Here is a 26,384-nt window from a genome sequence, read left to right on the forward strand (position 1 = left end):
CAGAAGTCAGGGACGCCCGAGGAAGACATGGCACGACCAAGTGAATCAGATACTTGAGTCGGGCCATGTCAAGAGTCGGAACAATAGAAGAGTATGTATGAGACGATGTATGAATGTGAATGAGGCAAGTAGTGTGTGCCAAGACCGAGTTGTTTGGCGGTCCGTCATCTCTGCCTACCCCTGCGGGGAAACGGCGTGATGGTTAGTTAGTTAGTTAGTATGTAACGGGAGACAAGTATTTATGTGGGGGGTTTTTAAAAGTAAACATGCACATAATAGGTTTTTAGGTTTTATTTTTGGTTATTTTAACAATTTGTGCGTATTTCCTTCAAACTTAACTGTGATTGAGAAAATGCATAATTAGATATATATTTAACAGTTTTTTTACCATCTTCCATCTCATAAATAGTTATTTCAAATAGTAATTATGTTGAAACCGAGTGCCATTTATAATTTTTTTTGCATATTAAGCATGCAGTGGAATTCAACAAGTTTATCAAATAAGAAAACATATAAACTGCTTACTGTGTCTTAAAGCCAATTAATCCGCCTATGTTTCATTGTTTATCTCATATCGTAGGTTTTATGATTGAGCGAAATTTAAAAATAAATTGTAATAATCTGAAAAAATCGTGTACCTTAATTTAAGCAGCCATCTCACAAGGTCTGGAGCGATGAGACCTAAATATGGGTAGCCATCGTTCAACTGGTTATAAGTAAACATATTTCCTAAAATTTAACAACTACATTGAAAGTTTTGAGATTACTTTTAATTCAATTCCTCGATACATCATATACCTACTGTATCTTCCAGAATGCGACTATTACATATTGCTCAGTAAAATTTAGCCTTCAGGCGCATTCTCACAGTTCGTATTTTTAAAGCTAGTGTAGCTTCCCACATTTGCAGATTCGACCCTACAATAAAACAATTCATTGGCCTGGTATTTTTATAAACATATTGTCTTGTTTGTGTATCATTTATGATTTAAGAATTAGTGACATTTTACTGCAAGCGGCGGCAGCTTTCAAATAGGGCTGTTCGCTTTATATGTTTATGATGACCCTAGTTAAACCATTATGCCTAAAAATATTTGCCAATACCTTTCCCACCCCTGTCCCATAGTAATAAAAACCCCAAATAAAGTTTCATCTCCTTTAAAATAATTCCTTTAAAATATTTGTATTGTTTAAGTCACGTCTGTATCATTAATAATAGTTAAGTGCATTTTATTTATGTTAAGAATGTTGTTTGCCAACGAGCGGGTGGAACATCTTTATTTTTGTAAAACGTCCTTCAGAATTTAGTTTAAATACAGATACCTCCCAGAAAAAGGACAGTATTAGAGTATTGCTATAACGGGTAGGTACAGACGTACCTACGGAGGAGCGAGTGTTGAAATAACTGGTAGGTACATGCGTACCTGGGCAGTCAGTCGTGAGATAATTACTAGGTTTATGTAAACCTAGGGAAAACTGAAGAATAGAGGAAACTAGACCTTTATTTCTTTCAGTTTAAGTTTTAGCAGAGGAAAATAAGATCCTCTGCAATTATATTGTGAATTAATAAATTTATATGTCAAGAAGAAGAAGTGTTTTCCTGCATTCCATCTGACGGCGTGTTCTCGTACCACGATAGCAGAAACATATGGTCCTTCGAGCCGGATCTGGAACAGCAGCATCATGGAAGCGGGACAGCACTCAAAGACGTCATCTGTCTGCGGCAGCAAGGCGGGAACCAGCAGCAGCTGGATGGAGGCTCAAATAAAAGCTTCAGCAACCAAGGTGCACATCACGAGACAAAAGGCCCGCCTACTTACGGAGATGGCTGAAGCAAAGGCTGCCGAAGCAAAGATGGCTGCAGCAATGTCAGTCTTGGAAGCAGAGGAGCAACATGCGGCGCTCGTTTTAGAAGCTGCATCAAGGACTTCGCAACGGACTCTCGAGGATAGAGTCAATGACTGGGTGGACCAGTCACATCACAGTTCATCATCAGAACTTGGAAATCACGATGAACAGCCTCTTCGAGATCAAATGGAGCAGCAACAGGAACTGCTCCATGATGGGCGGTCATCACTACAACCGCCCACAAGAACTGCACAGCAACAGCCCTTGGCAGGGCAGACTCTCCCGTCGCAAATGGAGTCTCGGGTAGAACAAGCTCATCCGCTGCAATTGGAACAGCGGTTGGAGCAGAACAAGGGTGGGCGGTACACATCACTCCCACCAAAAGGATCCTCAGAGCAGCAGCCCTTGGCAGGGCAGACTCTCCCATCGCAATTGGAGCCTCGGGCAGAGCAGACTCTTCCGCTGCACTTGGGACAGCGGTTGGAGCAGCAGCAGCAGGGCGGGCGGTACGAGCTACTCCCACCCAGAGGAACATCGCATCAGCAGCCCTCGGTAGGGCAATCTCTTCAGCTGCAGTCGACGCAGCCTCAGCAGCCAAGCAGTAGCTACTGGGAGCTGCCTACATCAGAGCAGCCATTCAACTTAGCAGAGCAACGCGACGGGCAACAGTGGCCAGAGTCGCAGGGCCGATTCCAGGGACCAACACCTGCTATAACTGAAGACCGTCTCGCGGAATCAATTGGTAAGGCAATGTCTTTATATAATACCAGGCCCAAAGTTAATGATCTTCCCACATTTAACGGCAATGCAATTGAATGGATTGCGTTCAAATTAATATTCCATCATACCGCAGACTTCTTAAAAGTATCTGACAGCGAAAATTTATATAGATTACAAAAAACGTTAAAAGGAGAGACGCGTGACGCGGTTTCTTCCCTTCTTATAATTTTTGGCGCAAAATCATCACCTTGTTCGGCGCAATTCGTAAAAAATAAAAACGCGGATCAATTTTTATCTCAGTATCCCCAGGCCGTCAAAGCGATAAAAACAAAACATTACATGGACGACTATTTAGATAGTGTAAATTCATTAGAAAGTGCGAAGAAATTAATACAAGATATTACATACATACATGCTCAAGGCGGGTTTAAGGGTGGAGGTGAATGCGAAATTACCTACTACAATCATTTAGTCATAAGATATACATTTTTTACGGAATTTCTAGTTTTAAGACATTACCTACTACACAATTTTTAGTCATAAGATTTACATTTTTTACGGAATTTCTAGTTTTAAGACATTACCTACTACACAATTTTTAGTCATAAGATTTACATTTTTTACGGAATTTCTAGTTTTAAGACATTACCTACTACACAATTTTTAGTCATAAGATTTACATATTCCACGGAATTTCTAGTTTTAAGAGTAGCATAAATATTTGTATTTCAGATATTTTAATAAATTTAACTGGTAATTTTCGTAGACAAGCAGTAGGTACCTAATGAAGATAACAGTCGCATTCTTTGCCTATTTTGTGAAGTACCTTCACGGGAGGAGGTATGTATCTTCCAGAATGCGACTATTACATATTGCTCAGTAAAATTTAGCCTTCAGGCGCATTCTCACAGTTCGTATTTTTAAAGCTAGTGTAGCTTCCCACATTTGCAGATTCGACCCTACAATAAAACAATTCATTGGCCTGGTATTTTTATAAACATATTGTCTTGTTTGTGTATCATTTATGATTTAAGAATTAGTGACATTTTACTGCAAGCGGCGGCAGCTTTCAAATAGGGCTGTTCGCTTTATATGTTTATGATGACCCTAGTTAAACCATTATGCCTAAAAATATTTGCCAATACCTTTCCCACCCCTGTCCCATAGTAATAAAAACCCCAAATAAAGTTTCATCTCCTTTAAAATAATTCCTTTAAAATATTTGTATTGTTTAAGTCACGTCTGTATCATTAATAATAGTTAAGTGCATTTTATTTATGTTAAGAATGTTGTTTGCCAACGAGCGGGTGGAACATCTTTATTTTTGTAAAACGTCCTTCAGAATTTAGTTTAAATACAGATACCTCCCAGAAAAAGGACAGTATTAGAGTATTGCTATAACGGGTAGGTACAGACGTACCTACGGAGGAGCGAGTGTTGAAATAACTGGTAGGTACATGCGTACCTGGGCAGTCAGTCGTGAGATAATTACTAGGTTTATGTAAACCTAGGGAAAACTGAAGAATAGAGGAAACTAGACCTTTATTTCTTTCAGTTTAAGTTTTAGCAGAGGAAAATAAGATCCTCTGCAATTATATTGTGAATTAATAAATTTATATGTCAAGAAGAAGAAGTGTTTTCCTGCATTCCATCTGACGGCGTGTTCTCGTACCACGATAGCAGAAACACCTACATTGTGCAATAAGTATCTACCTTGTATTGAATATAACATTTTCTTCATTTAGACCTCCTGTTTGCCATTTGAATTTGATAGATGGCGGATATCAATACGCATAACTTTGTACTTGAGGAATTCAAAAATGAATATTATATATTTCAGGATGGTGAGAGATTTCAAAGCCGCCAACAATACAAACCAGATAAGGAAGATATTGCGTGTTTTGGGGTCGGACTTTGCCACCTCTCAAAACCCCCACACCAGGAAAGGAGGACTTCTGGGCCTAGGAGCAGTCGCTGTTGCCTTGGGATCTGTAAGATCTTTATTTTATTTTTTTTATATTGGGAAACCTCAGGGCCTTTGTCATCTTTTAATAAGAAATAGAAATTAGCCCTGAGGGGGGGGAATATACTGCCGTTGTAATTAAAAACACTTAAAGAGTCAAGGAAGACACTGTTTTTATTTAAAATGGCAGGATACGAAAACCACGTAATTATTCCAAAATCGAGCTGAGCTGAGAACTTCCAAAACATTATCCATTTGCGAAAATTGAGAGAGTTGACCACTAATGGTAGAGTGAGTCGTAAAAATGACCAATTCTCGTACTGAAATTAACAACCGTTCACAAACTGAGTCAACCATTCATTGTGTGCTATTATTAATTATATTTTGAATATAGTTTTATCTTCAGATTATTTGAAACCCCTGCAAGTGAAGGCTTCTACAAGACACTTAGAATAGATTGTTTCACAGTATTTGAAAAATACAATCAAATTTCAAAATTAATATTTAAATTCTGTGACAATCCTATTCAAGTTCTGTTTTATCCTAGCAATGTGAAACAACCGGCTCATGATGAAATATTAACAGAACCGAAATTTGATAAATTGTTCAAATTCTGTGATTAGGACAGGTTGTTTCACAGAATTTGAATGTTAATGTTACAAGTACCGTGAAAGTCCTATTCTAGTTCTGTTATTATTTAATCGTGACCTGGCTGTTTCACATTACTTTGATAATATCAGAACTTGAATAGGACTTTCATAGAACTTGAATTTTACGAATTGTTCTAATTTAGAGTTAAAATATTGAAGTTCTGTTTCATGGGCCAGTTGTTTCACAGTACTTTGATAGTAATAGAACTTAAATATTAACTTTGAAATTTGATGAATTTTTCAATTTCTATTTTAATTTTTTATTATTTGATTAAATTTATAAGTAACTAGGCCAAATAATGTAATAGGATATTGGATATGTGCACAAAGACATGTAATAAAATGAAAAGTACAACTTACGTTGAGGATAAGCTGCAATACAGGTGAATACATTATGACCCAGTCAACATTAGTTTCCAACTGGGCAGTGGATGTTCTAAGAAACTAATCTAACAAAATGCAAAATAACCCTTCTTTAATAATAATTATGATTGGATCATTTCTAGTTTTTTGAGAAAATCACCTCAAGGGCGACTTCTTCAAGATCATGCATGGTGCATGTGGAATGCACCAATTGGGATATTTTTTCGACTGTCAATAATATAATTGATTATTTTATCTTTCATCTATAGTCTCCCTCGTACTAATTATCAATGCTACCTTATCTATGTATGTGACAATCACAAACACTTGAAAATTCTTGTTTTTATCTCGTGTGTGTATTATTTCTTGTAACGTTTGAATCAGTTTAAACAAATGCCTAACAACCCAATACATGCCTTTAAGAAACCTGAGACAATTCCTATCAATAAATTTATTTCTATTAAACATCTATTGTGATCATCCATTTTCAGATTGTTATCTTAGCCTTAATTAGCTTACAAACTAATTTTTTCAATTTCAGAATAATATGTGTTTCACAAGGAAGCATTTGAAATTTCCCTATAGCATTATCACGTTTATTGAATTAGGTAACTTGACCTTTAATCCAAAGATCAGGGTTGATTCGTAGAAGTGTACTGTAAATATCTAATTTTTCTGTCAACACAACTGCCCTTGCAGAGCCCTGCAATTGCAGTGTCGACCTTATACATTCATTTTGCCTACATATTATGTAATACTTCTTCTACTGGGTTTTTTAAAAACAAAAATCAAAATGTCACTTTATCATGTATTGTCTTCATGTTGGCCTTAACAAAAATGAATTTTTATTTATACTGATACATATATTCTTGCCGGCTCCTTTGGGTTAATCCCAACTTATTATGTATTTCAAGATTCAAAATTAATAGTTTGAGTTGGTTTCTCAACTGTTCCGAAAAAATAACATTGTTTAATCCCAATTCATTATGTACTTCAGGTATATGTAGTTTGAGTTGGTTTCTCAACTGTTCCAAAAAAATAACATTGTTTAATCCCAATTCATTATGTACTTCAGGTATATGTAGTTTGAGTTGGTTTCTCGATTTTCCCAAAAAAATAACATTGTTTAAAATCCCAATTCATTATGTTTTACAAGAATTTTTTGAGTTGGTTTCTCGACTGTCCCGAAAAAATAACGTTTAATCCCAATTCATTACGTATTACAAGAATAGTTTGAGTTGGTTTCTCGACCGTCCTGAAAAAATAACATTGTTTAAAATCCCAATTCATTATGTATTTGAAAAATAGTTTGAGTTGGTTTCTCGACTGCCCAGAAAAAATTGACACTAAAAATAGAACAACTTATAAAAATAAAAAATATTCCATTTTATTGATTCCAGGATAGTTCCGAGTACCTGACTGAATTGGTCCACCCAATACTGGCATGTTTCTCCGACACGGAAGTGCGAGTGCGCTATTTTGCCTGTGAGGCCCTGTACAATGTGGCCAAAGTAACTCGAGGCGCAATCCTCATTCACTTTACAGACATCTTCAATGCCCTCAGCAAGTCTGCCGTCGATCCTGAACAGACTATGAAATCTGCCTCTGAACTGTTGGACCGAATAATCAAGGTAAATTTAACTAATTTACCATCACGCCCTTTCAGGCGGACACGTTGAACCACCAAACAACCTTAGTCCGTGAACCCGGGCAACCCTGCTAAGTCACCAAACGTAGTGAACCACTAGGAGTGACCTGACCTATGGCAGAGGTGTTGGTTATCCAATTAAGATTCCCAGGACGGCGTCCATACCCGCTTCCCAAAGTTGACATCCTACCGACTGTGCTATTTGACCACCTGTAAATTAAATTATAATGCTGATTGGTATGTCATCAAAATAACAATTCAACACACCTCCAAAAAGTAATATAAAGTCATGAAAAGTGATGAAACAAAAATTAGGTTAAATAGGTTAAACCTAGTTTTTGTTTCATCAGTTTTACTGACTCTATATCACTTTTTAAAGGTGTGTTGAATTTTCATTTTGATGAAATATCAGGGAACCTGCTGATTGATAGCAACGACAGAATGTTCTGATGGCATTTATAGTGTAATAGTTTTAATCTTAAAAAGCCAAATCTTTTTTAAATTTGATCTTGATCCCGAGGTTGAATTTATTCTCGTGGAATAGTGATACTTTTTTCAATTTCAACGTTAAATTTTTTGTCAGTTCATGGCTAGCTACACAGACCAAAGAATACATGGAAGTGTCCTAAAGCAAAATCTGGATATCATTTCGACGAGCCGGAGGCAAACCACGTGACCATCTTTTTGGCCATTTTTATTTGTTTATCTTTTCTGTAAATTTGTTCATCCAGTTCAAGATGGCCATATGGGATACTACCTTCCAGGGGGTATAACTCCGATCGAAAATTTGAACCAAAATATTTAGGATAATATAAACATGTTTGCCTAACTATATCCACCGATAAAAAACTGAAAATCTATGGAATAAACTTTCAAAGTTTTTATTGGTGTATAGCATAATAAGTAGGCTCCGAATGAGAATTTCACTGTCTATATATTGGCACATCTATGGTTTTTTAGGTCCAATTTGTTTCATATAAAAGCCGAAGTTATCAATCTATAGAAGTTTGCTTGAATCCGCTTGAGTTTGCGTGAGCTTGGGTATACTATGAGCTGTCAAATCGGAATTATAAATATTATGGTTCCTACCTGCCTGAAAAAAGTTTGGGAAAATAATTGTATAGTGATAGTTATGCAACTTTGAACAAATTTTAAAATTCCTTATTTAAAATAAAAGTATATTACATAAAATGTTTGTGGTTTATAATTAAGTAGGTAGGTATTTAAGTACCTACTTACAAATCTTATGATTTCAGAAGAAACTTTGGGTTTGATTTAAATAAGAGAAATTTACAAACATACTTAAAAACTGAACTAGAACTAGTAAATCATTTCAATAGTAATTTTTGTTTTAAATCACATCAAAGATGCTTCGATAATTAACTATGTTTAATTGAAATAACCACCTTTTCAGCTGATAACAATTTGACGAAATGATGACAGATCTAGAGTCAGCGTTTAACTTACAAATGTCAAAATCAGCGCTGATTGGCCATTTGATGACAATGTTACTTTTGAATTTGTGTAAAATACACCAACCTAATAGTTGTAACGTTGCTTTTAGGATATTGTGACGGAGAGTGCATCATTTGACTTGTGCGCCTTCATTCCTTTGCTGCGGGAAAGGATCTACACTCGCAATACGTTTGCCCGCCAGTTTATAATCTCCTGGGTTTCTGTATTGGATTCCGTACCTGATATAGATCTGGTTATTTTTCTACCTGAGATACTGGATGGCTTATTCAAAATACTAGATGACCCTATGCCAGAAATTAAGAAAATGTAAGTGTTTTTATTTGTACATTGTTAAATAAACATTTAAATTTTCCATTACAGTTGGAAAACATATCCTAATTCAGAAAATGAATTGTGAATTTTAAACAAGTGGTAATAGAATCTTCATAGAACTACTTGGCCAGGATCGAACCAGTTTTATTGGCAGTTAATTCAATTCCTGTAATTATATATATTACTTTGTTTACGCCCGAGTGACGGTCAAACTACAAATGTATTAAAAAAAGATAAAAACTTGTTGAATTCCGCTGCTTGCTTAATATGCATAAAATATAAATAGCTCTTGGTTTAAACTTAATTACTACAAGAAATAACTATTTTGTCGTGGGAGATGGTAAAAGATGCATTAAAATTCCATTTTTTCTCAATCAAAGTGATTGAATAATAATGATAATAATAATACTTGGATGACTTGTATAGCGCCGTTTTTGTGCAAAAACACCTCAAGGGCGCTGTAAGGGCGGTGTGATTGAAGGTTATGAAATACTCATAAATTATTTAAATAACCCAAACTAACACCCTAAAATCTATTTTGTGCATGTTTACTTCAACCCCCGACTTAAATAGTTGTCTCCATTAGATATTTAAGTTGAATTCAAGTGTTGTTTTTTTTAAAGAGCCCTTGCATGCAGCGGAATTCGTGAAGTTTACCAAAAATAGACTGTAACTTGTTATCGAATATAATGATCATTCGTTTGCCTTAAAAAAGGGCACAATTGGGAAGATAGAGAATCTTACCTTACTTGCCGATGCTTTCTGGTGAAGATCACAACATATGTTGGTATCGCAAGTGGAGAGATAGAGAATCTTACCTTACTTGCTAATGCTTTCTCGTGAAGATCACAACATATGTTGGTATCACAAGTGGAGAGATAGAGAATCTTACATTACTTGCTGATGCTTTCTGGTGAAGATCACAACATATGTTGGTGGTCACTTTTTAAATTCTTAGATTTAACACAACGACACTGAATTTGGGGATGCAATTTACACTATTCCAAATGGCCATCGAGAATAATGATACGATTGTAAGTAGCAAGATAAGAAACCACCATTAACAACGACAATATTACAATTGTGGAACATTTGCCACCCTGTCGATGGTTCCATGATAACTCAACACACTTTTAAAAAGTGATATAAAGTCATTAGAAACGATGAAAAATATTTTTTAAACCTAACCTACTTAACCCAGTTAATAATGTTTTTGTTTCATCCCTTTCCATGACTTTATATAACTTTTTAAAGATGTGATGAATTATCTTTGTGATGATTTATCCGGTCACCCCTGTTGATTAGGTAGTTCTTGTTTTTTTTTTTTCCAAATAGTATTTTCACAATCATTTGAAACACATAATGTATAAAACATTTAAATTATAAAATTGTCACAATAATTCAGGGTTTTCCAATAAGAGGTGTTATTTTGATATTCAATCATAAAAGATCAATGGTTTCGTTGCTTGTGTGGCACGTAGCACCTCTTGTTGAAAGTAAACGTTGTCCAGATCAATACCATCCAATTCCGGCCATAAAAAATCATTAATCATATCTCGATAGCGCAATCCATTCACCGTAACTGTTGCTCCAGCCTCATTTTCGAAAAAGAAAGGTCCAATGACTCCGCTGAACCATAAACCGCACCAAACAGGCACACGTTGAGGATAGAGAGGCTTTTCAACAATAACTCTTGGGTTTTCCGAGCCCCAGATGCGACAATTTTGCTTGTTGACGAAGCCACCGAGGTGGAAATGGGCTTCATCACTCAAGATGATTTGCATTTGATTCACTCAAGTGAATTTTAATAATTTCAATGCATTGTTGAACGTGTATCGTTCTATATTTATTTTGCGTGGTTTCTACTTGTCAAATGTCAAAAAATGACAGCTTCATAAGTAACATCTACCGAAATAGCGGGCTATTCAAAATAACACCTGTCATTGGATAACCTTGTACATAGTAAATGGCATTAAAACAAAATCTTTTCCTCTTCTTTCTTGTAGTAGGTAAGACTTTAAGGAAAGAGAAGACAAGGTAGATGACAATACTAGACAGGACCTTGGGATATGGAATAGTCCCAAAGCTGTTTCAATATTAAACAACTTTGTACGGTATATTTTATGTAGTTATTAGCGCAGACCCTTGAAAAATCACAAGCTAATCTCAATTCTTGACAAATCAGTTCCAATTTTGAAAATGAAAATAATAATTTTCTGTTAAAAAAATAATATTATAGATAAGCACATTATCACTTGTCTGAATTCTTCACACAGTCAGGTCTGCATCTTTTACGTTAGCCTAAGGGCTCTTGTTGACCGATGTTTTTATTACCGAATAACTGGCGGAGACGAAACAGGATTTCTTATATACGATTAGTTCATATAATGGAGACACTTCCGATGTCCACTAAAGTGATTAATAAATCCATAACAATGGCGCAAAAACTGCCAACAGGTGGATGTCCAGTGCATGAACAAACATTCATACTTACCTTATTAACACTAATTTTTTTATTTTTTTTATTTTATTATTTAACATTATAAATGATAACAATATGCAGACTTATAAATAATTTGTTCATTATTATTCTATTTCTCCATAAGTTGAGCTCCAGGAGCTCGTGTTTATGGGAGGAGTCTTTACATTTAGTTCTAATGATTTTTTAAACAATAATCAAAAACTTTTGAAATAAATACAAACATAATATTAACATAGGTACACAAATTAGAAAATTGTTTTTTTAAAGATAATTAAAATAATTCATCTTTTTACAGATTAAGTAAGCGTGAGGAAATTAAGGGTACAATATATCAAGAAAAATTTAGAAAAGTAGTTTTTTTTTAAAGACAATCAAATTAATATATATTTTTTACAGATTGAGTAAGTGTAAGAAAATTAGGGGTACAATATATCACTATCCAATTTTAGGGACTTAATTAACTTTTTGAATTGTTCATAATTCACAGTTTCGGTTACACTAATTTTATTTTTGGACAATAATATATTGTACCATCTCACACCTAAATACGAATAGTGGTGCTGAGCCGTGGTCGTTCTAAGCATAGGAATGGCTATTAAGCCATTTGTTTTGAATCTATTGCTTATGCTATCTGAGGGGTGAATTTTATAAATAAAATATTCTTTATAAATTTGATATAAGGCGATTCTCTTATACAATTCTGTTATAGATGGTACATTAAATTCCTGAAATATCTCTAAAGTAGGGGAGTCATATGGTTTTCTAAGGATGATTTTTATAATTATTCTTTGAATTGTAATTATGGGCTGTAAAGAAGCCTTAAAAGCCCCTCCCCACCCAATAATCCCGTACTGCAATAAGGACTGAATTAATGCATAATAGACAATTTTGATAGTTTTCTTATTTAAAATATTTCGTATATTATAGAAAATATAGATAAGTTTTCTTATTCTTTCAACAGTGAGATTAATATGGTCTTTCCATTTAACATTTTTATCTATTAAGATACCAAGATATTTTATATTGGATTTATGATTTAGTTTCGCGCAGTCCGTATTACATGTACCGTCATTTACACAGTTTTTAGAATGAATTGTTATGTTAATTAGGTTATTTGGCACATCTTCTTGTAGAGTGAAAGGAATACAATATGTTTTTTCTGTGTTAAGTGATAATAAATTGCCATCGAACCAATTTTTTATAACCTTCATATCCTGATTCGCTGCATTGGTAATTTCGTTCCATGTCTTTTTTTCGATAATTATTGCAGTGTCGTCAGCAAAGGATATAAGTTTACCATTAAGTGATAATTTAAACATATGGTTAACGTTAATTATAAATAAAATTGGTCCAATAACAGTCCCTTGGGGAATTCCAAATTCTAAAGTTTCATCTACGCTAAGTGAGTTATTAAGTTTTACTTTTTGGTTTCTTTGAGTTAGATAGCTTTGCAGCCAATACCTTACCTTACCAATAATACCGATATCATTTAATTTATTAATTAGTTTTGTATGGGAGATACTATCAAAAGCCTTACGTAAATCAATGAAAATGCCAAGGCATTTATTTTTTTTATCTAATGCACGGTATATAGTTGAAGTTAGTTCTGCAATGGCATCATGAGTGCCTAGTTTCTCTCTAAATCCAAATTGGCTAGGACTAATTATTTTATTATTTTCAATATAGTATAAAAGTTGCTTTTTTACGATCTTTTCGAAAATTTTTGCAATGTTTGAGACAACAGATATGGGTCGATAGTTTGATATTTCTTCAGGGCTGCCAGATTTAAAAACGGGTGTTACAATAGATTTTTTATAAACGGAGGGGAATATTCCACTATTTAAACTAATATTTATAATGTGTGTAATTGGAATTAATAATTCATTATAATTTTTCAACATTTCTACTGTGACTCCATCAAACCCTGGTGCAGATGCACCTTTTAATTCACTTATAATATTTTTTATGTCATCTGTTGTTACCGGTTTGAAAACTGACAGATTATTTTGTTTGTGACAGTCCTTTTCGAAATTATCTATTTTATAATTTTCATCAATCCGTGTAGCTAAATTTTGTCCGACGTTAGCGAAATATTTATTGAAGGCATTAGCACATTTTGTCGGTTCCATTAGGGCATTAATAGAATTTTTTCCGATATTAATTTTTTTAATTTGAGTTTTTTTGTTTTTTCTACTATTTATTTCATTTATTGTTTTCCATATATGTTTTACATTTTGTTTAGCCACATCAATTTCATTTTTGTAAAAGTTTTCTTTAGTTGTTTTTAGTAAACAGGTTAATTTGTTCCTAAATTTTTTATAATCTGTGTATATTTTTTTATCTAAGGGAAATTTCTTTGTCAAGCGATATAACTCTTCTTTTTTTCTAATAGACACGATTAAGCCATGTGAAATCCATGGTTTTATTTTTTTGAATTTTGATTTAATTTTTATGGTTTTAATATCTGTTGATGCTGTAATATAATTGCATAGTATATTATCAAAAATATTTGCGCATGTTTCAGCACATGTTGATTCTAATACGGAACGCCATATTTCTGTTTTTATTTTTAGGCTTAATTTATGATGGTTTAGTGAATTTTTTGTAAAAGTATTGCATTTTGAATCAATATAATTATTAATATTAAGTTTTTGTATATAGATGCAAGTGTGATGATCAGTAATATTATTTTTTAATATTATCGTGTGTAATTTGTCGGTATCTTTAGTGTTACTCCATATGTGGTCGATACAAGATGGACGTTGACCCGTAATTTCTCTAGTATATTTATTTATACACAATATGAAATTCATTTCCGTCATATAATTGATAAATTCAGTTTTTATTCTGTTACTATTTTCGTTTGAAACATCTATGTTGAAATCGCCGATTATTGTTATGTTCTGTTTATTTTTTTTTGATAAGATAATGCTTCTCAATTCATCCATAAATGTGTACTCGTTTGATCCGTGTGTTCGGTAAATTGCAATAATATTAAAACACATTTTATTTACATTTAGATTAATATCTAAGCAATTAACTCGCTGCATAGGTACTTCTTCCACTGCGATGTTTGAATAGCAAGATTTAACAAATACAACAATACCACTATTTCTATTAATAGCACAAGATGTTGCGAAGTAGGTATATTCTGGTATGCAAAATTTATTGTATACGTTGGTGAATGCTTCCGTTAAAACTATAACGTCCGGTTTATGATTTAGTAAATTAATTGAGAGTAAAAATTCATTGAAATTTTGTTTCATTGATCTGATATTTAAATGGAGTACAGAGAATGAATTTGTTATTTTATCCACGATTTTATTACAATCTTTTAAAGTATGACAAATATATTCTGAAATATTAAGCGTTTTATCTAATTCCTCAGTGAAGAAATTATTCATTTTAAAAGAAATAAGGAAATAATATTGTTATAACTAATTGTCAAAAATGAATTTGATTTTGATGACAAACTATAAATTAGCAGCATATGTTCACGGATAATATCAAGGTTGACTTGAAATAGTTTTGGTGACAATATTGAACAACTTAGCATTATATTACTAGTGATGATATTATGAAGATGATACATACTATGTAGTATATTAATTTTGTTTTGTATAAATAATATTTTACAAACATTAACACTTTGAGAGTAGGCTAATATTTTAATGTTGTGTTTTTGTCTTAAAATTTTACAGAAATAGTTAATTAAATATTTTTTGGATATTACTGATAAATCGTTATCTCTTCGATGGTAGATTAATAACATTGAAATGTTTCTCAATTGTTCGAAAGTTTTAATATTAATAGCTAAATTGTGCGAAAAGTCAGAAAAGTGTGAAAAGTCAGAAAAAAAGCGTATTTGAAACAAAAATATAAAATTTGGTATTGAGTTTTTAATCTTGTTAAGACAACGGGGACTGGTCAACAAGAGCTCTAACGCTACTTTATGCATTGTGGCGAATACAATATTATTGCTCTTATTGGAACGAATTCAAATAATTCTAATGAATTCAAATACTTCAAATGAATTCAAATAATTCAAACGAATTCAAATAATTCAAACGATTTTTTGTATTTCTTTGGCATTCACTATGTAACAAATTATTAATTCAAACGAATTCAAATAAATTCAAATAATTCAAACGAATTCAAATAATTCAAATTCAAATTGAAATCGCTTTTAACGCGAACTAAACTGGACTATTAGGCTAACGCAAAAAATACTAACCCTCCCAGTTCAAATATTGAAAATGACACCTAAATTCAAAGATAATTTGATTGACAGATCACCAAAATTAGTATTTTTGATAATAATATCGACGCTGGAAAGGGAAAATGGCTAAACCGCCGTCTAGCCTACTGCTACGGTGATTTAATTAATGTTTAATCTTTTTTTCTTTATTGTGTCCCAGGTGTAGTGCTCAGCTTTCTTTATTCTTACAAAGCATTAAGAATGATCCCTCAAGAGTTGATTTTGCCAGCATGATCAATATTTTGATTAGTCACGCCCAATCATCTGATGAAGTCATGCAAGTAAGTTATCTAAGTCTTTTGTTATTTCATTATATTTATACTACAGGCGAGCTCTATCGCAGAACGGAAAAAACTTTGGCTTGTGTACATATTAGTATCACCCTGGTTACAAACCACTATTCATAATTGAGACTTTGCATAAAATTGTTTTAGCTATATTTGGTAACATTCCTACTCCTCTTCTGTATTCCCACAATATTCATCAATTGGGAGAAAATTACGCTAGATCCATATAGTGGGACTCTTTACATTTTATTACTTACTAGCTGTAACCCGCCACGCGTTGCTGTGGCTCAGTCTGTCTGTGCAGATAGAAAAAAAATAGCACGTTTTGCTTTTACGTCCAACAGATTGCGCTGTTATATAAAAAACACATGTTTGTCCAACAGATTACGCTGTTTTTCAAAAAGCTTGTTTTTACCTGTCACAGGGGACATCTATATAATATAGGTATATAAAAACACATGCGTATTCGAATGCAACGTTGTGTCAAAATTTCAAAGCAATCGATGAAGAACTTTCTGAGATTTAAGATTTTGAACAAACAAACATTTACATTTTTATTTATATAGATATGTTAAAGATTAAAAACGAATCTAACTTGCGGTTCACTACAGTACAATCCAGAAGGTTTTTGTATTTTGTAGCAGATCATTATAAATGGTGTCCCTAAACTAGTGGTACAAGCGGGAAACTGGAAAATCTACAACCCAAAAATAAGTGTTTCTTTCTTTTTTGAACATTTAAATCTATTTTTAAACCTTTTTTTTTCTAACTAAAGGTTAAAAAAACTTTTGAAGCCACTTCGACGTATTTATAAAGACAGTAAAAAGTTGATAGTAACCTCCTAGTGACCAATTTTATTCAAATTTCACCTGAAAAATTCCAACTTCGGACTCGATTTGCTCGAAAATGAAAGCTCAAATCATAAAAAGTTACAAAATCGACTCCAAAAGTGATGCAAATTCACCAGTTTCCCGCTTGCACCACTAGTTTCCGGACACCATGTGTATTGGGTAACCGGGCAGTGGCAATTAAATACACTTCAACACACTTTTGAAAAGTGTTATAGTCATGAAAAGTGATTAAAAACTGCAGATTATGTTAGGTTAGGTTTATAGGCAATGACGTTACAATACATCTAGACTTGATATTGTCTCACAAAATTATAATAAAATGTGGCAAGTAAGAAACACTTTTATGTTTCCAGTAAATTCTTAATTAAAAAGTTGTTCACGTCATCACAACAAAGAGACATAAAAAATATATGCATATATTTTTTGAATTGTTCAAGTGGATATATGTATATATTTAAATATTGTAATATCATTGTTTATAGGCCTTTTTTTCATTGCCATTAATGACTTTATATAATTTTTCAAAAGTGTGTTGAATTGCTACTGTTCTGACTTGCCATGGAACCGTATATTAAGTAATGTTTTATTATTTAAATCAAATTAAAATGTTTATCAACTCCAATAAGTTTTCTCAATGAGAACTGTCTACAGGTACATTAATTTGTGTTATATTTCTACAATGTTCCCTAATATTCCAGTTCACTGCAATAACCTGGATAAAGGAGTTTGTGCAGCTGTCAGGGATAGAGATGTTACCGTATATGTCAGGAATATTTACTGCAGTTCTGCCATGCCTTTCATACAACGGCGACGCCAGAAAAAGTATCCTTTTTGATTATTTTTGTTTGTTTGTGACTCACTGCATTCAGAAACTAACATCCAATCTGCATTCATAATAATGGTGATGAAATTTTACTAAACAACAAAATCTTATCGCTCGTTTGCTGCAATAATGACATAATTCAAAATATGCAAATTTTCCCGAAACGATTTCTAAATATTTTTAGTTACTGTAATAATATTGTGAAGCAACACTGACACTTGCTGCTGTCTCGCTTCAACTTATGGTAGTTCAGGTATGTCATCCTACTAGTAAAAAAGAAAGTGGAAATTGACTAAATAAGTCATTATATATAATTTTTCATGTTTGATTTGTCATTATTGCATCAAACGAGCGTTGTGTTTTGTGGCAACATTTTAACCAATAATAACTCATGCTATTGTATTTTGTGACAACATTTTAACCTCTCAGCGAGTGAGTGAGAAATTTTTTTTTTAAATTTAAAAAAAAAAACTTTTTATGTTTTAGTAATCATTAACCATCGATTTTGCAACATTAATCGGTATATATATTTTTATTAACTTACTGAGTAAAACCTCAAAATGTAATATTTAATTATTGAAGGTAATATTAGCGATTCTCAAACGAAAATTTGAAACTGAAATATATTTAAAAAATACGGGGAAATCTGGGACTTGAACCCAGGACTTTCGTCTTGCCGGGATGGTGCTCTAAGACGAAGAGAAGAGAGCAAGACGAAAGTCCTGGGTTCAAGTCCCAGATGCGCCCATATTTTATTCAGATTTTCTGTTTCAAAATTTTGTTTGAGAACCGCTAATATTGTTTTCAATAATCAAATCGGTATATTTCTAAGAATTTTTTTTGTTTTTTTGTATTTTAGCCACGGACGCCTCGGTGCGTCCATGCTCCTTTGGCACTTTTTCATTTCGTCCATACTCGCACAGAGGTTAATGATTAACCTATAAAAATCCATGTTTTTGTGTTTTGTGACAAAATTTTAACCTATGATCCATGCTCTTGTGTTTTGTGACAACATGTTAACCTACAATCCATGCTATTACGTTTCGTGACAACTTGTTAATCTATAACAATCTGCACTATTGTGTGTTGTGATAAAATGTTAACCGATAACTATGCATGCTATTATGTTTTCTAACAACTTTTTAACCTATAACAATCCGTGGTATTGTGTTTTAAATATTTATATCGATAACAGCCCATGCTACATATTATGTTTTGGTCCATGTTAACCAATAAAAATTGATTATTATTATGGCTACATTTTAACCATAATAACTCTTGCTATTGTATTGTGCCAACATTTTAACCAATGTCAATTCATTCTATTATATTTCATTACTAAATTTAAATAAATAAACAACCAATGCGCTTGTATGGTGAGAACATCAGACATGGGCGACCTATTTTCTCAACCGAATGTAAATCTTAGGACACACTTGTGTTTTGTGTCATCAAATGTCTGCATTAACAAATAAACCTATAATATTATTTTATTAAAACTATTCGACTAGACTTAGTTACATTCATGGTTTCGCAGCAAACCAAATTATTATTTTGTCCATATTAATTTATCATATTATATGATTTATGATTTAAAAAATGTTAAGGATATGTAACGTATTAACGAAAATTGTCATAAATTGAGCAATATTTTCCCTAATTTCTAGTGTCAGATATTAAGGAGACCGCTTTAGCCGTCAATTACAGTCTTATGAAGCTGATTACACTGGATGTGTCAGACCTAGTCGTGGAGAAGTCCGGTAGAGTGAAGAGCATCACCTCGAAGGATGAATCAGCTGACGAAACCGCTTTGTCCAGTTCTGCGCTTCACGAGAGACTTAACCTTCCATCTGTGGTAGAAGTGCTGAACCAACTGCTACACCATAATTCCGTTCAAACCAAAGTGGCAGTTCTGAGATGGATATTGCATCTTTATAACAAGATTCCAGCAAAGGTGTGCCTCTTTTGTTTTATGTAATTATCTTGCAATTTGTCTTCAATGTGTGACAGTGGTTGATGTGTTTCGCGGAAATTCAAATATGTAACATTGTCATCAAATGGCCAATCAGCGCTATTTTGTTTTTTTTTTGACACTTGAAAGGTCCCTGTTAAATGCGGATTCTAGATCTGTTTCATAATTCTGTCAAATTGTAATCAGCTGACAAATATAATGAGATGTCAGTTGTACTTTTCTGCCGATCACAATTTGCTTAAAAGCGGAAACGGGCCTAAAATCCGCGTTTAATGGGAACCTTTTAAACGTCAAAAAAAAAAAACAAAATGGGGCTGATTGACCATTTGATGACAATGTTACATATTTGAATTTCCGCAAAACACACAAACCTATAATGATAAATGATAAAAACGAAATCCTGAATACCGATTATTGTAAATTTGCAAACTTTAATGCATGTTAAATTTTAATTAAGTCTTCACTCACTCAGTTTTTCGTTTATTCTTATTAATTTGTAATTGTTGTATTTTATATGAATGTAGATGTTTGCCCACACGGAACAAATGTTTGATGCGCTCTTAAGCAGTTTGTCCGACCCTTCAGATGATGTGGTAAGACAATGTTTGGCCGTTTTAGCTGAAATATGCTCCACACCCAGCACTTCTAATGCTCAAGGTAAAATAAATAATATTGTGATAACCTAAATAATCATATTTGTGAATACCTACTTTATGTATAAATATATATATTTTACAGGAGATGTGCGCTCAAGTCCCTACTACAGAAAATTCTTAGTCAATTTACTGCAACTGTTTAGCTGTGATGCCACATTATTAGACGACAGAGGATCTTTCATAGTCAGGTAAAAACTTTATTAATAAAAGCTGAAATTTCCTGCATTGCACGGGTTTTATTCTCTAAGGGGGTGGGAAAGTGGTAAAGGGGTGCTTTTTCTCATTTTGAAGGTCAATTGTTCGAAATTTCATCAATTTCAGAATAAAACTGTAGATTTGTATAAAAAAACAAAGCCACACAAGGACACTCTTTTGTATACATACACGGTGTCCGGAAACTCGTAGTACAAGCGGGAAACTGGAGAATCTACACCACATGGGGAACCCAAAAAAACATAAAGTTTTTTGATTTGAGCATTTTCAAAAAAAAAAAAAACCAAAAAAAAAATATTTTTCGGCTATTTTAGGGTTAAAGTTTTTTCTGGTGTTTAGGGTTGAATAACAGATGTTTTAACCCTGCAGAGCAGAAATATTTTATGATTACACCGGGTTAAATGAAGGGCGATTTCAAAATAATGCTTCAAATCCGAGTTTCTTCATTTGTTTTACTTTCAAATAGTTTTAATTAGTTGGATACTTTGATCTTCAGTAATAATTTATAAGAATTTGATTAAAAAAAAAAAAAAAAAATCAACTTCAAACTCGATTTACTCGATAACGAAAGCTCAAATAAATAAAAAAATATCCCACAAAATCGACTCCAAATGTGATGTAGATTCACCAGTTTCCCGCTTGTACTACGAGTTTCCGGACACCCTGTATATATATTTATATGTAGAATAATTTTCTGGGTTTACCGGCATAACGTAGTCCTTAGAAGGACTTTTTAATTCCAGACGTTTCGGACAGATCTCACTGTCCATCTTCAGAGGCCTTAAGTCTTGAATTTTTTCTCAAACTGAACGCTTTCGCGTTCCTGTTCGGTCCAGAAGTCAAGATACAAGTGGGTGCTTATCAATTCTTATGTCACGGACGAAGTATGCGTGCTGAAAGTGATTTGACGGTAGAGGGGGTGGGGGCTGGCAATATCAACGTCAGGAATTAAAAAGTCCTTTCCTACGTTACACGGGTAAACCAAGAAAATTATTCTACATCTTACACCCGTGAAAACCTTAACCATAACATATATATTAATAACTGAAGTTCCCGGCGTTGCCCGGGCTGTACGCCGAGTTTTTCGAAATCGAATATACAGTAATTTTCCTCTTATTTTGAGCATCATGTGTGCAAAATTCTTCAGCAAGTATCAAAATTCTGCTTCTTTATATACCTAATATATTATATACGTTTTATACTGTGGTAGTACCTGCTTACGATTACGATAAATAAAAAATAAACCCATACGACGCACCGGGTCGCTCTTCTTTATGTACCTGCTTAAGTAATATAAATAAGAAATTTTGATAATGTATTCCTATTCTGAATAAATTCAAATAATCTCTCATGATGATCTAAATTTTTAGATATAGTTCCTATTCTGATGAAATTCAAATAATCTCTCATGATGATCTAAATTTTTAGATATAGTTCCTATTCTGATGAAATTCAAATAATCTCTCATGATGATCTAAATTTTTAGATATAGTTCCTATTCTGATGAAATTCAAATAATCTCTCATGATGATCTAAATTTTTAGATATAGTTCCTATTCTGATGAAATTCAAATAATCTCTCATGATGATCTAAATTTTTAAATATAGTTCTTATTCTGATGAAATTCAAATAATCTCTCATGATGATCTATATTTTATTAAGCTATTCCCTCCGAACTGCCACAATTTATGGCTGCGTAAATAGTAATATGTATTGCCATCTTAATGTTTTTTTTTTAAACATATATTTGAAATTCTCTTTTATTTTCGGTAATGAATGGATGCAAATCTCGGAAGCGTATATTAACCCACTTCCGGACATCCGATCGAGCTGAAACTCGGCGGACAGACTCGTTGTCAATGACAATGCATTCTATCAATTTTTGGTATCAGTCACTTTCACACGCAGGGCATTTATCTGAAAGCAGATTACAGCAATTAATGTACTAAATAAATGTCTGTCCTACACGATAGGCATCTGGCAAGGTCGGTAGCGCGGTTGACTTCAAACCTTGGTAAGGTAGGTTCGATCCTCAGCCAAACTTTGAAAACTTAAATAAACTTTGTTTTCTTGCAGGTATTTTCTTTTATATTAATAAATTAATTTATTTGTTTTATAAAAAAGTTGCTGTGGTCAGTTTCAGTCAAAATAACTTTGAATGGGATGGGTTAATGATTTGATAAGTAAAAACGTTTTACGAAAAGATCAAAAAGTACAGGCACGTAATTATTGTTGATATCATTTAGATAATTTCTTCCAGAAGGTTTATGTATATAATACATGTATATTATATTTTTTTTTTTATTTTTTTTTTTTATTTGGTACAATATTTTTTACATTTCAAGTTTTCCAGTAATGTAGGCCTCACTGGGTGGCTTGCTCGTGCTGAGGCCTTCATTTTATAATATGAAAATATAATCTACATAATATATTTAAAGAGAAAATTATACATTTAAAATTAAAAATACATAATAATATATTTAAAATTAAAAAATAATACATTGAAAATAATCTTGTGTGTTTGTGAGTGCTGTGTGTTTATATTGGTTTTGTGTTATTTTGTGTATGTTGAAATTTATTTTTTTTGTCAAAAATGTAGTTTAGTAGTGTTTTAACGTATAATTGACGTATATCTAGTACGTCACAGCTGTTGAATATTTGGTCTGTATCAGTCAGTCTATGTTTTTTTAGTATTACCTTTAAGATCGTTTTCTGTGCGGTTTCTATTTAATTGATAGCCGAGTTTGTTGCTCCTCCCCAAGCAATAATTCCATATTCTATTATTGATTGGCATAGAAAGTAGAGAATTCTATTATAGATTATAGAAAGTAGAGAAAAGTCGATGTTTTGTAATCAAGTCATAAACAAAATATTTTCGTGCACTTACATTGCTAACCCTGGCTAACCCTTATGAGATATATTCAAATAATGTACTATGGAATTGTATATCTTAAAAATTCCAACAGAAAAGACCGCTATGGTATATTTCTATCGCCTAAGAATAACCCCCAGCAACGACGGTACATTTCAGCTAGTTATATTATTTATTTATTTTATTTTATTTTATTGATACATGATTTAGAGAGTGCATGTGGTTTTTTTGTGATATTTCACCCTCCATACTAGGGATGACCCTGTGTTATGGCGGGTGAATTTTACAGTTTGCGGACATAGAATCTATACATTACTATAATATAAAAAAGAAAAATAAAATAAAAAAAGAGGATGGAGAAGTTAGAGAATTATAAGAAGATGAAAAATTTGAGAAATCATTAGTAAATAGATCGCACTAATTAATTATGTACATACTATACCGCTAAGTTAGGGAATTAGGATATATTATGTTTTGTCTGATAGGTGATTAAAAATATGTATCTTGCTTGTTACTAAAAATCTCATGTTTATGTGTTAATATTTGTAGGCAGCTTTGTGTGCTTTTGAATGCTGAAGATATTTACGCAACTCTCTCTGAAATTCTTCTGAAGGAGAAGAATCTTAAATTTGCCGCTACGATGGTGGAAACGTTGAACATGATTCTTTTGACTTCTGCTGAATTATTTGAGCTTCGAAATCAGTTGAAAGAGTTTGATACAGAGGTATGCTATTTAATAAATATTAATATTAAATTATTATAAATGTCAATTATTTTGTTGTATTACGCTTTGTTTTCCTAATCTTGAAAAATTCTAATGATTTTGTGTTTATTTTCTGATTTCAGAGCAGCCATACACTGTTTGTGTGTTTGTATAAAAGTTGGAGTCATAATCCTGTAACGCTGGTTGCCCTGTGTTTCCTGACACAGAACTATGGTCACTGCAACCAACTCATACGACTATTGTATCCTTAATTATAATACCTATAATGAACAACGAAAACAAATTTTGTAAAATCATTGTTGAAAATTGACAGTTTTTGCTAGGTTTTTTTTTTTACTTTAGCTCCACACAAAAAGCCCTGAGGGGCCTCGCTGATAAACGTGAAATTAACGAGATAATGCTGTCAAAAAATAATTAACGTAATTTTAAAATATGTTACGTACGCTATATGAGTCGTGTAATTTCTATACCCGCTATATCAACTTTCATTGATTTGGAGAAAACCGCAAAAAACTGTCACATCTCTAGCGTACATAAGTAATTGCATTACAATTTTTTATATAATCAATTGGAGTAATAAAATTTCGAAAAGCATTTATTTTTTTATATATGTCTAGCAATAATTAAGTAATTTTGATAAATAAAATGGATAAAGCGGATTTTGATACTCACTTCGTGATTTTGAAAGTAAACTGAGCCGACATGGCGGGTTTAGAAACACACGCGTAGATCATTTTGACACACGAGCGTGGCATCAGAGCAGCGGCCATATTGTATTTTGGCAAAATAACTGCTTGTGATTGGTTGAATCCCCTATAGCTGGTTTTGATAGTAACTTTCTGTATGATATAGCGGATTTGGTTTCTCACTCGCAGTTTTATCATGGTTTTTGGTCTTGATAAGGAGGGTTGTGAAACTCAATTTTCATCTCCTCTTGTTGCTCGCAAAAATGTGAACAAGATGTCATACTCAGATCATTTTGTCAAAAAATCGGATATAGCGGGTATAGAAATTATAGGATTCATATATCAAACTCAAAATCATCTTATTTATCCACCTTACTAATATAACATGTCTTAAATTTTATACAACTGATAAACAACCATTTTCAAATATTGTCAGGTTATTCGTAACCCGGGAATGTTTGTCTTTCTTTAAAAAAAAAAAAAAATAAAATAAATCTAGGAAACATAACCACTAGTATGCCAAGAAATTCACCGTGAATTTCTGATGTTTGTGCCGGTCGTGTGCCGGCGAATCCATGGTGGGTTTGCAAGTAGCTCACCACACTTGCCTCGATTTTAACGTAATTTGATACTTCTGGCATGCCAAAATGTATTTTATTAGTTTGTCAACGAAATAATGTATCTTAATGTTATTTTAGCTTGTCGTTCAAACCTTTCAAATATTTTTAGATTTGAGATAAATTAATTTATTATTTTTCAGACATTTTGTTACTTTCCTCGCAAACTAAGAGTAGTAACAATTTCAAATTTTCTGAAACATTCCTGGCACTCTAAGGAGTACTGGGTGGCAGGTGGATGGCATTCCTAGAGTTAATACTGATATATTTACCTTGAATGAAGGATAAATATGGGACGGATGATATAATAATGTATGATAATTATCAGTTATTACAGAGCATAATTTTGCACTGGTTTTCCCGTTAGTATCGAAAATTCTTCTATATCATAATCAAAAACATGGCGTCTTCAGTTTATCTTTTTGCCGCTTGCAGAGATAACTATGACAAGCTGTATTATCTATCTTCTATATAAATAAAAATGATAATGTTCGTTTGTTCAAAATCTTAAATCTCCGACAGTTCTTCACCAATCGGTGAAGAATTTTTGAAATTTTGACACAACTTTGCATTCGCATATGTGTGTGTTTTTATATACCTATATTATGTAGATGTCACGTGTGACAGGTATAAATATGTTTTTTTTTTAAATAGTGCCATCTATTGGACAAATATACTTTTTTTAAAAAAACAGCCTCATCTGTTGGATGTAAAAACAACATTCGCTTTTGTTTCTCTATCTGCACAGACAGACTGAGCCACAGCAATTCTTTGCAGGGTACAGCTAGTTCATTAATAATTTTACTCCTTGACTCATTATCACAGTGGTAAACTAGAAGTAACTGTGGAATTCCTGACAGAAATAGATAAATTAGTACAGCTGATTGAATCACCTATATTCGCATGTAAGTAAAAAATATGTTAACTATCTTTACTGTAAGACAGATAATCCAATAGATTGT

The 26,384-nt window shown here is 32.8% G+C and overlaps 1 protein-coding gene across 1 annotated transcript in view; it reads left to right on the plus strand.

Moving 5' to 3' along the window:
• Positions 1 to 26,384, plus strand: part of LOC149418509 (protein VAC14 homolog) — a 30,080-nt gene that overhangs the window by 700 nt on the left and 2,996 nt on the right. Inside the window, exons 2-12 of the mRNA XM_089638538.1 lie at positions 4,409 to 4,559; positions 6,945 to 7,175; positions 8,757 to 8,974; positions 15,881 to 16,001; positions 17,557 to 17,680; positions 19,349 to 19,635; positions 20,178 to 20,310; positions 20,392 to 20,497; positions 23,945 to 24,119; positions 24,242 to 24,360; positions 26,248 to 26,327. Coding sequence (XP_089494664.1) covers positions 4,409 to 4,559; positions 6,945 to 7,175; positions 8,757 to 8,974; positions 15,881 to 16,001; positions 17,557 to 17,680; positions 19,349 to 19,635; positions 20,178 to 20,310; positions 20,392 to 20,497; positions 23,945 to 24,119; positions 24,242 to 24,360; positions 26,248 to 26,327 — 1,745 coding nt within the window. The remainder of the gene's footprint in view (positions 1 to 4,408; positions 4,560 to 6,944; positions 7,176 to 8,756; positions 8,975 to 15,880; positions 16,002 to 17,556; positions 17,681 to 19,348; positions 19,636 to 20,177; positions 20,311 to 20,391; positions 20,498 to 23,944; positions 24,120 to 24,241; positions 24,361 to 26,247; positions 26,328 to 26,384) is intronic.

This window comes from Hesperophylax consimilis, chromosome 13 (assembly GCF_061612785.1).
Source record: "Hesperophylax consimilis isolate HC1 chromosome 13, BYU_Hcon_1.0, whole genome shotgun sequence".
Classification (NCBI taxonomy): domain Eukaryota; kingdom Metazoa; phylum Arthropoda; class Insecta; order Trichoptera; family Limnephilidae; genus Hesperophylax; species Hesperophylax consimilis.